Source organism: Solea senegalensis, linkage group LG3 (assembly GCF_019176455.1).
Source record: "Solea senegalensis isolate Sse05_10M linkage group LG3, IFAPA_SoseM_1, whole genome shotgun sequence".
NCBI classification, from domain to species: domain Eukaryota; kingdom Metazoa; phylum Chordata; class Actinopteri; order Pleuronectiformes; family Soleidae; genus Solea; species Solea senegalensis.
In genome coordinates, this window is record NC_058023.1 from 17,156,674 (window position 1) to 17,173,005 (window position 16,332).

Here is a 16,332-nt window from a genome sequence, read left to right on the forward strand (position 1 = left end):
CGACTGCTGATTGAGATTCTCCACATTATCCGGCCCTCTTTCGTGGACGACCAGCCTGCTTGTGGAACTTCAACGAGTTTGTGACACTGGCTGATAGGTCATCTCTTTGGCCTTCAACTTCTGGGATAAAACTTTTTGGAGGCTCGTCTCTGTACTTTTTGGCAAATTCCAGCCTATTTTTGCTAATGAGTGGTTTGCATCTTCTGGTGTAGCCTCTGTGCTTTGTTTATGGAGTCTTCTGTGAACCGTAGATTGTGATACCTTGACTAACAGTTGTTTTAGAGTCTTTCTTTACAGCTCTCACAATGTTTTTGTCATCATCTGCTGATGTTTTCCTTGGTCTACCTGTTAGACAGTCGTTTGGTGAACCAGTGGTTTCTTTCTTCTTCCAAATGGTTGTACTGGCTATGGCCAATGTTTGTGCAATGGTTCTGATTGATTTCCCATCTTCTCTCAAATTCACAGTTGCTTGTTTTTCACCCATAGACAGCTCTCTGGTGTTCATGTTGGTTCCACTTCTAAACGCAGTCTGCACATGAAAAACCTATCCTACCCAATCTGAAACTGAGTGACATTCAGTGCTATTTATTGTTTGAATAAACAATGTAATAGGACACACCTGGGCAACAACACACCTGTCAGTCACATGCTCACAAGAAAAATAGGTGGGTTTAAACAAAAGGTGCTATGGTGTGTATCAGATCCAGGTGTAAATACCTCAAAGTAAAAGCTGCAAAGTCTCATATTCATCTTTTAAACAAACCCACATGTTTTCAGTCTGTGGCAAAAATAAAGGAACTGCCTCACTGTTCCAATACTTTTGGAGGGCACTAACTGCCTCACTGTCCAGTTTTGTACAATACAAATACAATTAACTACTCACACACATGCAAGTAAAACACTTGCTCTGTCAAGCTCTGCCACACCAATATTTATTAACCTCAATAATCAATCATTGACTCATTGCTTTTTGCTAATACAGTATATAAAGCATCTGATATGACCTCAAAAAACTGACTTAAGATTGGAGCTGCAGAACTGATGAGATTGGCCCCGCCGCAACCCTTCTGTGGAGGATAAAGCAGTAGAAAATGGATGGATACTGTAGATCACATGCAGTCACTTGAGTTCAGCAGCAGGGAAAATAAATCTAGGTGAACAGAAGTCTGACTAGAGATCTCAAGGTCCATCTTGTCCAAAAGTTGAAAAAATGATGGCAACTCCTAACTCAAAACATTCCAAAAACCTTGGTGCTCGACACAATAATAAAATGAATGAGGTCACCAATGGCCCTGACAAAAAAGATAAAGATAATAGATATAGAGATTTATGAGACCATTTTTTTTAAACATGTAAATACATATACTGTATAATCATGTCACAAAAAGAAATGTACACGTATGTATCCCTTCTGGTCATAAAGATCATTTTAAATGTATCAAACAGGGAGCTGGATTCCCTTCTTTTGTAAAATAGTATTAGCTGTTATTGTGTTTGTTCATTGTGTGAACTGTTGTGTTTACATTGGAACTCAGAAGTCAGTACTGGGAGTAACCTCACGTTCCAGGTGAGAAGTCATTGGAAAAAATGTGCCCAAGCCAATCTCAGGCTATCCATTGTTAGCAATACCAGACAATAATAACACACTACATGGTATTTTGAGCAAACAAACATCATAGCAACAGGTCTACTGTTGAAAAATGAAACAGTACTATGTGTACTACTCATTTACTGTGAATAAATACGACATAAGTGCTATTATTGGTAAAAGTACTTTTTTTGAACAGTCATCTTGGAATCGAGGTCAGTTTGGTTGCTCCAAGTTTTACTAGTTTGACATCCGACTACAAAGGGAACATACTATTCAAGGCGTAGCAAGAAAGGAAAAGGAAAATGGCCAAACAGTCCCTTTTTTCATTAAAGCAGGAAGATAACTGGGAAGGGAGCTGAAAATGATATGGGAAGTGAACTGTACCAGTTATGATGTACCACTTAATGATTTGCTGGTTGTTACACGATGGTGCAGGTGCTCAGTGTTAGAGAAAACATTATCCAGTTAGCAGAATGCAGCTGAATTTTTAAAAGGCTTGTCAGGGCTTCCTACTCGTCCTAATTGCCATAACCGGAACTTTTTTTCTGTCTCCCACCTCAACTCTCACCCCTGCACTTAAGATTCACAATTAGACAGACCGGGCTTGTAATCGATAGTTCATCTGTTTTCTAGAGTTTTGGACGCAGCGAACCAACCACAGGTTTGTCTGAGCAGAACTCCTTCCACCAGGAGGGACGATCCAGAACCTGACGGTTGTTCATCACCGTCGACCACAGGTTCTTGTAGAGCTGTGTGGAGGAGAAAGAGGGAGATGAGTTTTCAGTTTTTTTTAAACTGAAAATGTTTCTATCGTCCCATGCGATCACATGCAAACATTTTAAATTCAGATGGTTTAGATTCTTATGGGACCTGAAGTTACTATATCAGCGCTGAGATAACATGCTTTCACAAATAGAACAGTTTGAAAATAAGGAACAATCCTGATACACGCTCTTTCTTATCACTGTAACACTGCAGCACAGAGTGTACCCAGAGTTGCACTCTTTAGATATTGCATTATCATTTTGGTCTTTTACTGCGACTGTATTATCCGAGTCTTATCAGACATTAAAATAAAATAAAGTGGTGAATGATCTGTGCTACATTTATTCTGGCAGTAAGACAAATGTTTTGTAAACAATAATTATTTCAGAGTCATGTCGAACAACCCTGACAAGACCAAAACCAGAGTATATCTGAGGCCAGGACTTTGCAACACTGAAACCAAGACCTTGACAAGTCCACGTACTGTACTGTACATTCAGCATAGTTATAGTTTATATACTATATACTGTATATGCCCTGCTTTATTCTTGGTCTGGACTTGATCTTTTCAGCGTGGTCTTGACCATAACACCACCCAAATCCATAAAACAATAATCTCTCTCAAAAATGATTAAATGATGTGATTTGTTTTTAGTCATGCAAAGTAGTGTATGTGGTTCTGGTCAGCTAAATACGAAATGTATATATTCAGTTTGTCAATAAAGTCAATTTTAGAACAAAAAAGTTGAACTTGAACATGATACAATGCAGATTATCGGCATTCTACTGTACGCTAAGACACAGCTGCAGGGAAGATAATGTACGTTGATGACCTTGGTTCACAGCTGCTCATCAGGTGAGTCCACAACTTCAAGGACGTTCCTATTATAATATTTGAATTTTTGGTCCATTTCTACTGCTTTATCCTCCACATGTATCGCATTATATTTGTGCAACATTCGTGAAAGAACAATGTGAGATTTTGAGCACAGAAAAATATACTTTGCAAGCACAAAATTATATTTTTGGATGAAGCTGCATCTTGCCTTTGTTGGAAAGAGCTGTTCATCCACAGTAATGTTGACACCGGGTTTATAGCAGGCATGTGCTGCGGGGCCCCAGGCTCAGTTCATATTGTGTCAGTGGATATCTCCGACTCTCTCAAATGACGTTAAATCTTAATAAACAACATGAAATTATTGGGATTTGTTCTGTGAATTTTATTTTTCTACAATATTTTTTAAACTTTTAATATATTATTATTATTTTCTATATGAGAAGTACCGGGTCGGCCCAAATAAGTCCCAGAACGCAGGCAGGCCAAAACTGGATCCTGTTGTACGTGTGTCCTTTTAATTTGCTTTATTTAATATATATATATATATTGATTTTCAATAACATAATTTTAAAAAACACATTTGATGTTGTGGTTTAATTGTAGTGTATCAATTTGGTTTGTTAGATGATTGTGTTACCTGGTAAATTCAACTTTGGAGTCTAGCATATGGAAAATAAAAACACCTCTGCATTACAACCTCTGCTGCATCGTCTTTGTCAAAAAAAAACAGACCTCCTGTCATGGTACCTTTCCACAGCTTCAGTTCACTCAACTGTGTCTGGCTTCAACAAAAAATACGTCAGGTTGCTGCCGGGTTTGGACAGACAGGCCCTCTACCCTACAAGTGCTGTATTATTTGCACCCTGCAACACAAACTGAGGTACGACAAGGTTTTGTGTGTCCTTACCTGCCCATCAGTATTTCCAATGGGTGAGTGGAGGATGAAATCAGTGGGTGCTAGAACGTCCACCAGTGCTATTGCATCATCCTTCAGCTGGAGAAGAAACAGAGCAGAGGAGGTTAAGCTGAAGGTCTAACAGAGACACAGACACTTGCACCTTCATTTTTGATAAAGTTTAGAGTTCGGGCCTGAACCATCTTGTAGTTATGCTGCTATAGGTCTAGACTGCTCGGGTAAATTTTGTGGTGCATTTATTCCCTCAATCTCAGGGTATGAATATGACTTTATAACATGTCATTTACCTTGTTCTTTCTTTCTCTAGTTTGTGCCTTTCCTCTCCATCAGAACTGTCCGGACTAAACTGTGTTTGATTATCTGCGTGTGTGTTTTATTCATTTCTATTCCTATTTGTGTGTGTGTGTATGTTTGTCTATCTGTCTAAATATCTACTTGTTAAAAGAAACACGTGGTTTGAGTCAGATTATAAAGACACACAAAGACAAAGAGTGAGACAGACATGAAGACTGATGTTTCTATACCTGAGAGCAGAGAGTGAGAATGGCTGTCTGAACCAACTCTGTTGGCCTTTTCCCACTAAAGTAATTACCTGGAAAGGAAAACAAATACATACATTACACATGCACCAGAATGCCTCACCTACATTTGAATGTTTGCAGGACAGTGTAATAAGTACAGGACATACCCTGGTAGAGTGTGACCATGTAGTTGCTGAGACTCCACAGTCCATACAAGGCACACAGTTTACTTAGCACTGGTCTGAGAGAAGCGGGTGTTTCCTCATCAGTCACCTGCTCATGAAACCTCTGGAGGCAGCAGTGCTCTATGTAGGCAATGGACAGGGAACGACAGTAGTACACCTATGGGGGCAGGGGGTGGAAATACTTCATGTTTCTACTCTTAATTCTGGAGAGAACAATACAGCATAAGGCCACTGTGAGGCAGCACAGTTAATGCTAATATTTATACAGCAACAAGGTTCCTGAGTTCAGCCAGGACCCCTATACTCATGAGGATTGTGGGGCCACTGGAGCCAATCCCACCCGACACAGGGTGAAAGACGGGGAACACCCGGAACAGGTCGCCAGTCCATCACAGGGCAAGCACACAGATGAACAAGCATTCACACACAGTCCAATTAACCTGCATGTTTTTGGACTGTGCGAGGAAACCAGTGAACCCAGAGAAAACCCACACACACGGGGCCACACTTGGTCGGGCCAAGTTGCAAAACTGGGTCTTCATTTTGGTTCAGAGCCATGAAGTGCAACTGCAAGTACACTCATCATTTAATGTCAGAACATGGTTTGTGCTTCAAATCTAAGTGTGTCGAGCAATGACTTATGGCAACGCAACGATTTCAACCTTCAAATAATGTCTTTAAAAATAATTTTGATGGTACATAAACTTATGTACCATCGTAAATGTCACCTCTATCAAAGCCTGAGCAGGTCTGCATCACCTGTTTTGGCTCGATGTAACTTCTGGTTTCAGGTTCGTGCCACAAAAAGAACAATGACATTCTACTTTGCAGCACACATACATTCAGTAAAAAGGGGAAACGCTATGATAGTAACACACTACTTTGATGGAAACATGATCCAAGGTATGTGTGTGTGGACTTTTTCATGAAGTCAAAAGTAATGTCTTTGTTTCTTCTGTTGTTTTATGTGGTTTACCTGGCTAGTGTTAATAGCGTCAAACATATCCTTGCTTGATGCCTTCTGCTGTTCCACTCTCTTCAGACTCTCGCCCAACAGGAAACACACCAGCCACTTATATGCTGCCAGGGGCACTGATATGAAAGGCAAAAATACACCGTGTGCACATTGAGATTAACAAGTACAAACAAACAAAACAAGAATTATATTTAATGACATCTTTACACATGGTTTCTCCATTCCTGTGAGATCTGGAGAACTGAGTTACCACAAACACCATCAACTGCTTTGGGTCATCACTTCTCCCTATCCATATTTGACTCTATGAGCTCTATGTGGCCTTTTCTTAAAAATGTGTGTGTTTGTACGTCGGTGAAATACGGTCGCTGACTAAATACGGCGACCGCTGGCCGCAGTCTGATGTGAAGTGGTGCGAACACACGTTTGCTGACTTTATCCGGCCATTAACATGTTAACTTTGACAGCCCTCGTTATTACCAATAATTGTCTCTACAATGAAAACCTTATGATGAGACAGCAAAGACATATCCTGAGCTCTACACCGTATCATTAAAATTAAAATCATACCATTGATCAAATTTCAATTTACAGATTTGAGCTTCAATGTAATTTATCTCTGCTTTACCTAAAAAGTGAACAGACAGTTTTTTGGAAGTAATCTGGAGTACCTTCAGCATCCATACACTGCTCTATTGTTGTTGCAGTGAACTTGCTTTCCAGAATCCTATGGAAATCATCCAGGAAATCCACAGAGTGTAACGGAGACTTGATCCGCACACCATCTGAAAGTAGAGAAAAGGTCAGTGGGCAAAAGTATAGTAGGCATTATTACTGAATAATTCCATTAACAAACAAGTAATGATTTATTTTCCAGTGGACAATTTTTTTTAACATGCTGGCACAAAGATCTGAGCCAGATCTTTCTCAAACCAAGAGCACTGAGCAAATATTGTGCCTCCCTGCCTTAGTGTTCCACCTGACCCATAATGGAATATCCTGAATGAGAGAGGACTGACCATGATGCTTGACCTGGAGCCATTTGAGCAGGTAGCTGCTGGTCTGCTGTAGCAACACATTGTTGTCTCCTTCATATGTGCAGTTTGGGTCATTGTCATCACGCAGCTCGCCCAGCCGGTTCACTAAAAGACACAAGAGTTACATTCATATGACAATAATGACTTTTTACATTTTTATTGTTCAACTTGTTTCTATATATTGCTGTAATGTTTGAGCTATATAACATTACAGCACACAGGAGTAGTTGTTCCACAGCTGCCTCCAGGAAGTTCAAATGTGTTATTACTTAAGGGTTTGAAATCCTTCTTTCAGTTTTACTTCAATTAATATTGCCACACCAGGCAGCAGCAGAACTAGCATGTCAATATAATTATCATCAGATCTTCTTGCCTATTTTTGCTGGGAATCGCAAGCTTCACACAAGTAAAAGAGACGTGAAAAAGCTTGTTGTGGCTTTGAACAGCACTAGCACCGAGTTCATTTTGATGAAAAAGTGGTTCCACACAAAACCCACGTTGATTTAGAGTGAATTGACTAAACTTTTATGACTTCTGTTGTGATTTAGGGCTATATATAAAATAAAATAAAATTAACTTGATTTTCGGGGAGGCATGCTACATGCTTTTCGCTGCCTTCACAGCAGGAGTTGAACGTGAGGGAAATATTTATTATATATATATATACACACACATATACATATATGTATATATATATATACACATACATACATATATGTATATGTATATATATCCAAATGTTCCTCTTCTTATATATGTATATATATATATATTTACATATATATGTAAATATATTAGAGCTGGGCATAGATTAATTTTTTTAATCTAGATTAATCTCACTGCAATTTTGGAGTTAATCTAGATTAATCTAGATTAAAATGGCTCATTTGAATTCTTCTTCTGCTAAGTGGCGCTCCTCTGTTTTCATCACACCTAACATTAGGAGTAGGACAGAAAAAGTATATCAGAGTAAGATTGCTAGTAGTAGTAGGCAACTATCAGCAACTAATCAGCAAAACGTTGATAACGTTAGCTAAAGCTATACCGCGTGAAGTTAGTTTCAGGTTGGATATTCATTCAGACAGTTGTCGGACGCGACGGTTGGATATCCAACCTGAAACCATTTTCACCGTGGTAAATTACATAGACCGTTATAAAACAAAAAATGACAATAAATTACATAACGTAACGTTACCTACATCCGCGCTCAGCCAGGTCAGAGCCTTCTGGGCCAGGTATACATCCGCGCTAACATATCAAAGTGAAATTCATAGCTTGCTCACTATGTGGACCCAGGTCCCAGACCCAACTTTGAGAATAGATTAACGGCGATAATTTTCTTATCGCGCGATAAGAGTCTTGCGTTAACGCAGCACGTTAACGCCGTTAACGGCCCAGCACTAAAATATATGTATATAAGAAGAAGAACATTTGAACTGCTGTGTTTACGTGAAAACATTTACTAAGAGACAAGCAAAATAGTCTCATACGTACACCTGAATGACAAGAATGTGAAGGTGTAATGCTGTAGCCTGTCTACCTGCTTGTGATATAAATTTGAATTAACAGTGGCAGGATGTGTGTGTAAGTTTATGTGAAGGATGAAGACTGACTGGCCAGGTATCCATGTCCACCACAGGCCTCCCTGCATTCTTGGATCCCCCTCTGAGTGGTCCATGAGCTCAGTGGTTTACTGGAGCAGGCTATAGCATGGATCTCCCTGCCCAACTCTGCCTGAACAACACATACAACACACACATACGGATTAGAAGATGATTTTTTCATGTTCTGAACTTTATCAATTTACAACCAACACAATGAATATTCTACTTACTGCCAAGAATCAATCAATACAGAAGGAATTGTATGTGACACACAATGTCCAATTCTACAGAATTACCCAAACTGAATTGTACTTACTTGTCTGTCACCTTTGTCGCTCATCATCTGTCCAATCTGAAACTCGACATAGTTCATGAAGAAGCTTTTGGAGAAATGTTCAAGAGCATACGCTGCTGCCAGGTACGGGATCAGACGCCATTGCTGGACAAACAGACACAACAAGGACAGCATTTAATATGAAACTCCAAACATAGAAGACAGTGATCCTGTCGTAAACTGCAGAGAGACCATTAGACCATTTCATTTGGTCAAGGAAAAAGAAGAGGAAGAAAAGAGGAAGAAGAGATTAATAATTGGCCACTCCAATGCAACACTGTAGCCAGGAGTGTTATGTTTAGTGGCAGCTGATTTTCATTGAAAACACCTCCACCTGCTGGGTGACAAACAACATATTTGGAGTTTGCTCCTGCTGTAGAGCTACACTGTGGTCTGCAACAACTAATCTATTACTCGATTACTTCATTCATTTCTATTGTGATAGTCAATTCATTGGTTTCAGCACATTTTTAATCATTTAGTAATTATCGGATTTTTCAGATTCTTAAATGTGAATATTTGCTGTTGTCTTTGCTCCATTTAACAAAGAAATCATAAAAACTTTTCCAGGTTTGGGAAACAATGATCAACATTTCCTGACATTTTGTAGACGAAACAACCAATTCATTAAACTAATGAATAATAACTCAAGAAAATAACTGACAGGTGCATTGATTAAGGTCTGTATTTATATAGATTTTTTTCTAGTCTTGATGACCACTCAAAGCTGCTTTACACTACAGTTTTGGCATTCACCCATTCACTCAGCAGTGCACTTTCTATCACACAGAATCTTTCATACCCAGTCACGCGCTGATGGCTGTGTCTACACTGATGTCTTGTACACTGTGTCTTGTGTATACTTTTGTGTCCAAGGACACAAAAGTATAGATCATTTTTTTTTTTTTTCATTTTTTCTATTCCATTATTCAGACCTGTAGCTGGTATTCCAAAACTGGAATCTCCTCTGAGTCCTTGGGTCCGAACTGTCTCCTGGTGGCAGAGAAGCGGAGAGCCACAACAAGAGCCATCTTCAGGACGACCATAGCATTCCTGGTTATGGCGACCCTGCCCCCTGACAGAGCACCCAGAGATGCCCCAAAACGTTTGTTAGGGTCCTGAAAATGACATGAACACATCTGATGGTCATGTTTTGAAGTGTATTTGTGTATTGTAAGACTTGTGTATTGTTTTGGTGGAGGGAACCAGCATTGAGGAGAGTAAACATTGGTTTTAGTGCATTGGTTCATTTTTGCAGTTTCTGTAAATGTGTTTGGGGGAAAACTGTAAAAAACAAAACAAAAACAACAACAAACTCTATGCACACTAATTTAAAGCAGCATTACTTACTTTGAATGGAGTAACGTACTGGCCATCAGGAGTAACATCACCCGTCTTATTCAGTAGGTTCTCCCGTGGGATCCTCACATTATGAAACATAACAAACCTGATGAGAAATAGATATTAAAAATGAAATAGTTAGTTTTACAGACAAGCAACATGTTTCTTGTCGAAAAGCAGGGCATAGGTTAGTTTTAAAGTGAAGTTTGGTCCACATTAGTATATTAGGGCTACTTCTTATACTGTATGCTGTTCAAAGAAAAAAAAAAGGATGAATAAAATAGTATAATCCATTTCACTTGCCAGATGGAACATTTTAATTTCATTTATAAACAATGAATTGTGGTTAGGTTAAATTTAGGGTCAGGCATTAACTGGTTATGCTTAAGTTTAAGGATAACGTTTGGTCCGCCCGTGCAAATGAAGTCAAAGCGGTGTCCTGAGAAGAATAGCTGTGCAAACTTGTGTGTATGTGTTTGAGGACAGGCAAAACTGAGAACCACATTTTTGCTATTACAAAGACCTTGTAGTACCAAATTCAATTTACTGGCACTGGTAATATAAATGTGAACAGTGCCTATCCTTCATCCACATATTTGATTTACACCAGACACCCTCCCATTTATTCAGGCTTGGGACAGCACTACAGCTACAGCTGATAATGTAAAATGTTAGAAATGAATGCATTCTTTTTGCTTCTGTAAAAAGAAACCACTCATCACTTACCCATTATCCAGTCCATTCTGTCCAAGCTTCTTGCCAATGTCTCCAGTCAGTACACCAGGCAGAGCCAACAGGGTCTTAGGATCTCTAACCTGCGGCACAAGAGTTAAAGATTCTCTGGATATAAGACATGGTGCTAAGACGTGTATTCTGTACAAACACATGTCATTGAGGATATTATTATTATTATTATTATCACTTTGACTCAGTCTCACACCACACACATACCAGACATGTCCATAAACACAGACATGATGACATTTCAATAATTTAATGCCATGATTTGTAAGATGGAGTTGTGTGTGACCTCATCAAACTGTGATGTCAGCTGTGACTGGATCAGGGGTGAAAAATCAGAGCCTTACCGGGACGATGAAGGAGTGCAGGCCGTGGCAAACCTTGTCAGCTGTATAGAGCTGAGCAAACACTAGGGCATGAGTGGCAGTCTTGCCCAGGTTTCCCACCCAGAACTTGGCAGCTTCTATGTCTGGAGAGTTGATTATAAACTCCTGTTGTCAGAAAAGTTACTGTTAAGCACAAATACATAAACAGAAATTTTCAGGCAGGAACTCCAGATAATGTCTCTGGACATCCCATCAGAGGATCCACGTGAGGGGAGACACCAGACCAGAGCATGTAGTAGACATGATGGTCTTACATTCACTCATACAGAAAAACAAAAATGACCAGTAAACCAGAAAATGACCAGCAGAATTTTACCAGGTCTGAGGAATAATACGTTGCCAGTCAAGTAAGCTCCAGTCATCAACAGAGTGCAAGAGTCTGTGCATACTTACTGTATTTCAAGAACAAATTGTTTTATATATTTTATAACTATTCTATACATATTTAGAGATAGATAGATATAAATGGAAAAAAACTCTCACTCATTTTCATTGTGACGGTTAAATGGCTGCTGGCCTGAATACCAGGTACCGGCTATAAGATCAAGGTAGTGACAGTGTGTGTGTATGTGTGTGCTAACCTGGCTGGAGGGGTCATATGTGGCTGTGGTCCTCATGGCTCTGGTGTTGCTGCCGTGACTCAGTTCAGTTAGTGCAAAGCACCCAAATGTCTACAAAAAGATGACATGCAATTAGGAGGTGAGGTTTTGCTGACTGTGCAATGAAGCTTATTAATGTAACCACAGTTCTTTGAATGATTACCATAACTAATTTGTCTCATACATTTGCAGGCTCCGTTCAGTGAAGTACTAGCTCCTCCACTGCTGCAAGGATCACTCAAAAGTAGGGATGATAGCACTGTTTACAACACCTTTGTGCTAGATTACACTAAATACTTGAAACCTGAAGAGGATGTTTTGTTTTGATTTTTCCTGATTTTTTTTTTTATCATCATTATTATTATTTTTTAAACAACAAAAAACTGAATACATATTTTCTGGATGTGTTCCAGTAAAGTGAAATAGAAATATTATCCTCTATTGTCGTTATAGCATTGCTAAAACAACAAATCTATTGCTGCACCATGCAGGGGTCAATGGGGTCAATTTAGAGTGTCTAATTAACCAAGTCAATGTGGAACAATGGCGATAGGCCTTGACCTGTTGGAATTCAAACCAGCAACCCTCTGGTTTCAAGTCAAGTTCCAAACTACTTGCATATACATAAACTTTGGAGTGGTGGCAAAAACAACTCAAAGATGTTAAACTTGTACTGTTCACTATGTTCTTTTCACACATCACAATGTAAATGTAAAGGGTTATAGTAGTGGGACATTCTTGTCCTCAACATAGGTCTTTCCTTTTAGTCATGAATAAAACATTGCCAGCTGTAAGGCGCTGTTACTGTAACAGTTGCTTACCATCATGTTCTCGGTGCTTTCAACATACTTGTTGTGTCTCTTTGATCCTGAGCTGGCAACAGTCCTTCCAAACATCTAAAAATAGAAGATAGTTTTTAGTTTTTAGCATCCTTCAGAACCAGAGTGCGTTCGTCCAACTTTAAGATTTTGAATTTAAAACCATTTCAGTCACAAACATATTTACATGCATTTTAAAAGTCTGCTTGTAGTCAGTCTAACACAATAACTTCTGGGTGGTTACAGAGGTGGACCACAGTCCATAAATGTGGCGTACATAGTATGTACAGGCTTGTTTTGTGTTGCGGAACTTAAAACTTAAGGTTGGAGTTAGGCTACAGCTCGGCTGAGTGAGAGTAGCAGGCATGTGACTTGGCATCATGGACGTATTATAAGAACTGGATAGAGCTCTGACTTAAAGACAATTTTGTCATGGTGGCCACTCATGGTACTGCAACAAAAAATACTCATGCGAACAAGTTGAGTTAAAAAAAGTAGGAAAATTAACAGCAGGTTCACAGTGTGGGCACTCACTGCATAGCTCCATCGCATGGCTATGTGCAATACGTTTGGAATTCTGGAGCAGGAAAGCAAGTGTGCATGAGGTGTTGTTTTTACTTTTTCATTTTCACTATATGTCTACTGATCACATGAAGAGGTCTTGATTTTGTAATTGATTTCGTATTTTATCGTCAGCCAACTGATATACACCTGTGCTCAATCATGCCTTTCTAAAAAATACAATTTAGGACATGTGTTCAGTATTCTGTAATGATTACAAATGCTGCTGGAAGACAGATATCATTTGTGTTTGAGCAGCAGTGTATAGTTTGACTGAGCAGACTTTTTAGGCACAAACTTCCACCATGTCCTCACACTTCAGCTGTAACTACCAGACCACACACCCTCACTGATCCCCACTCTCCATCCCTCCTCCTCTCCCTCACTCAGCTCTCAGCCCACTACTTGGCATTTTTCAAAATCAACCATAGGGAGGCAGTTTAGTTGCACTTCAAGCAGCCAATATATGCTTTTTCATGTCATTTGTCAAATGCACACTCACCCCTTTGTCGAGACCATACTTGGTGGCCATGGAGCAGTCGTACATGCACAGACACTCATTAAAGACTGCAGCCTTCCAGGGATTGGCCATGGCCTCTTCATTTGTTAGGAAGTTATACCGGAAGAGCTGCTTCACCCTGTGGAATTTTCACTGTAAGCTTTGTTGATTTCATGTACAGTGAGGGCTCTAGAGTGTCCAGATGTAGCCAAAAATCTTTCAGGTACAACTAAATGTTTTCTTATTTCAAATTGCCTAACAATTTGCATGTCTAGATATGTCACAATTTGTATGTGTTCCCAATCGGCACTTTCTCCAACTCACACTCCAGAAACCTAAAATTATAATAATAAAATTAAGGTGGGAAAGTACAAGCAAATAAATTGCACCGTAGATGCAACATTCACATTAGCCAGAAAAAAAGTTAAACTTATCATGTTGATACCTAAGGAAGGTCAGCTCTCGTTTTTTCTCCAATGAAACATCTTCACCAGGCAGACGAGCAAACAGAGGATCATTCTCCAGTGTCTTAAATATGTATTGCTGTGATAAAAACAACATATACAGGTAGAATTATATACAATACCATCTACAGTGTCAATGTGCAAAGCCCCTTTATAGTTTACGTCCAAAGTCAACCACAAAGGGAATATTCTGTTACCTTGAATGCCAGTATTTCCACACCATCTATGAAGAGGAGCATGTCCTTCCAGTTGAAGGATGCCTTTTTCCTGTAAATATCCAAGGGGCCACTGGGGAGGTCAGTCACTTCATGCTCCATGATTGGTTTGTCTTCAGACTAAAGGGGTAGACAATAGAGGTCAAAAAAATGTATTCATGTAAAAATCCTGATTTTTACATTCTAAATCGATTCAAATCTATCAGTGTGCCAGGGAATTGGCAAATTGGCTCCCCCTCTGTTGTGCAGGTGCCCCTGAGCTGCTTGCTGAGGGGAAGGGGGAGTGTGATGGAGGGGGTTATCTCGAACCTGAGGTCAACCATGTCTCAGGAACTTCTTACTGGCTTTGGGATTATTAGCATCAATCACCAGATGAGCAGAGTTCATACAATGACATCATTGACAATTCTGCAACTAGGAAGGCCAGAAGGGTTAAGTTTTAGTTGTTTAAACATTGTGTTTTCTGTTCTGTGTGCAATTGTATCAAAATGATATTATCTTAAGGGTGTTTTCACGTTTATGTAAGAAGGAGTTGTGTTTTGAAGAATTTTTATTGTCTATTTGCATTATATTGTTATTGATGCTTTCTGCTCTTATTGTTGTGTATATTTCTGGCATATGTATAGTATAACTCTTGACTGTGTTTTTCCATTGTTCTGATTTGTGCAATTGAGATATTTTCTCCATTTAATTTTTTATTTAAATTATGTCATTATTTTTTCCCCCACAAATCTTTTAAAACAAATTAAAAAAGTCCTTGTGGACATATAATAAAACCTAAGTTTTGGGGGGGAGGGCACTGGAGGGGAGTCTCCCAGCGAGAACTGTCACTGACGTACTTAGAGCGCATATAGAGCTTTAGAGCAATATTACGTAAAAATCAATATTTGCCCATCGATTATGGTATTGCACAAGATAAAATCTACAAACTTCCGTGTTCCGTATAAATGTCCATATAGAACTTTATACATCATGTTATCTCGTATTTTAGGGGTCAAATAGGTTTTGTAGATCAAATACACTAAGGTTGCATAATAGCTTTCTATTCTATTCATTATTTTGTGACCTTTGTACTCAAGCTGTTGATACCAGTGGAGTAAAGTTGAAGGTTACACTGTCTCTTAGAAAACTAAGTTAGAGAAGAGCAGAGCACGAGAACTGTCTGCTCCTCCCGTCCTAACTTTGAAACCTCAAACTTCACTTTACATGGCATTATTTCATTTACACTCAATGTCACACACGCTGTTGGTTACTGATGACACTCACATCGCTGAACAGAGCCAAAGTGCGAGATATCTCCTTTTCTTACGGCTAATTTTCCCCGCTTTAAATGTCGTCCTCTCTTCTTCACCGCTTGGCTCACAGCGGCTTCTTGCTCTATTTTTCCTTCTTTCTCTACTGCTTCTCACAGCTCTTTTTCAACATACAACAGATTCGCCTATGACAAATTCTGGAGTGTGCTTGGCTAGTTGTGTTGCGACAACAGTACCTTTTCCGGTTTCCATCCTTCAGAACAAGAGCACTGTCATTTTCGGTTCCAGAACAGCTGATCAGATAAACAAAGAGCACAGCCTCTGTTTTAATCCAGTTAGAAATAGTAAGGCATGCCAATGACCTGAATGAATGAATGAATTGTATACAGTGTAATTCACTCATTCATCATTTAACAGACTCTAATTTCATTAATGGATGATAAAATGCTGCAGTCCTACCATATGTTACATTTTAGTTGATATTTATTCAGCTGTAACCTGACAAATGCATGAGACCTGATAAAAACTGATCAAACTGATAAAACAAAGTTTGCTTACGGACCTATAATTATAAAGTCCAACTTAAGTGTCGTTGTTCAAACTAACTCACATTTCTGACCCTATTTTACATTAAAACATCTTGCTTAACACTATTTCATGACTCTATTCGACTTAATATAAACGCAGT

The 16,332-nt window shown here is 39.1% G+C and overlaps 1 protein-coding gene across 1 annotated transcript; it reads right to left on the reverse strand.

Moving 5' to 3' along the window:
- Positions 1 to 910: 910 nt before the first annotated feature.
- On the reverse strand, positions 911 to 15,874 carry acox3 (acyl-CoA oxidase 3, pristanoyl). Its single transcript, XM_044022530.1, has 19 exons — positions 15,658 to 15,874; positions 14,374 to 14,511; positions 14,158 to 14,255; positions 13,716 to 13,851; positions 12,656 to 12,730; positions 11,817 to 11,906; positions 11,197 to 11,340; positions 10,835 to 10,923; positions 10,118 to 10,214; positions 9,703 to 9,885; positions 8,750 to 8,872; positions 8,443 to 8,563; positions 6,812 to 6,934; positions 6,464 to 6,577; positions 5,793 to 5,908; positions 4,799 to 4,973; positions 4,635 to 4,702; positions 4,102 to 4,188; positions 911 to 2,340 (listed from the first exon to the last, which is right to left on the reverse strand). The coding sequence occupies exons 2-19, from the start codon at positions 14,491 to 14,493 to the stop codon at positions 2,221 to 2,223; spliced, it is 2,079 nt and encodes a 692-aa protein (XP_043878465.1). The 5' UTR covers positions 14,494 to 14,511; positions 15,658 to 15,874; the 3' UTR covers positions 911 to 2,220.
- Between the last annotated feature and the right edge of the window lie 458 nt (positions 15,875 to 16,332).

Excerpts from the sequence above, each read along its gene's own strand:
- acox3 (XM_044022530.1), bottom strand. The coding sequence starts at position 14,493 with ATGGAGCATGAAGTGACTGACCTCCCCAGTGGCCCCTTGGATATTTAC. Across the intron at positions 9,886-10,117 it reads AGTACGTTACTCCATTCAAA|GACCCTAACAAACGTTTTGG; the intron begins GTAAGTAATGCT and ends TGTCATTTTCAG. Across the intron at positions 6,578-6,811 it reads GCTCCAGGTCAAGCATCATG|ATGGTGTGCGGATCAAGTCT; the intron begins GTCAGTCCTCTC and ends CTCTACTTTCAG.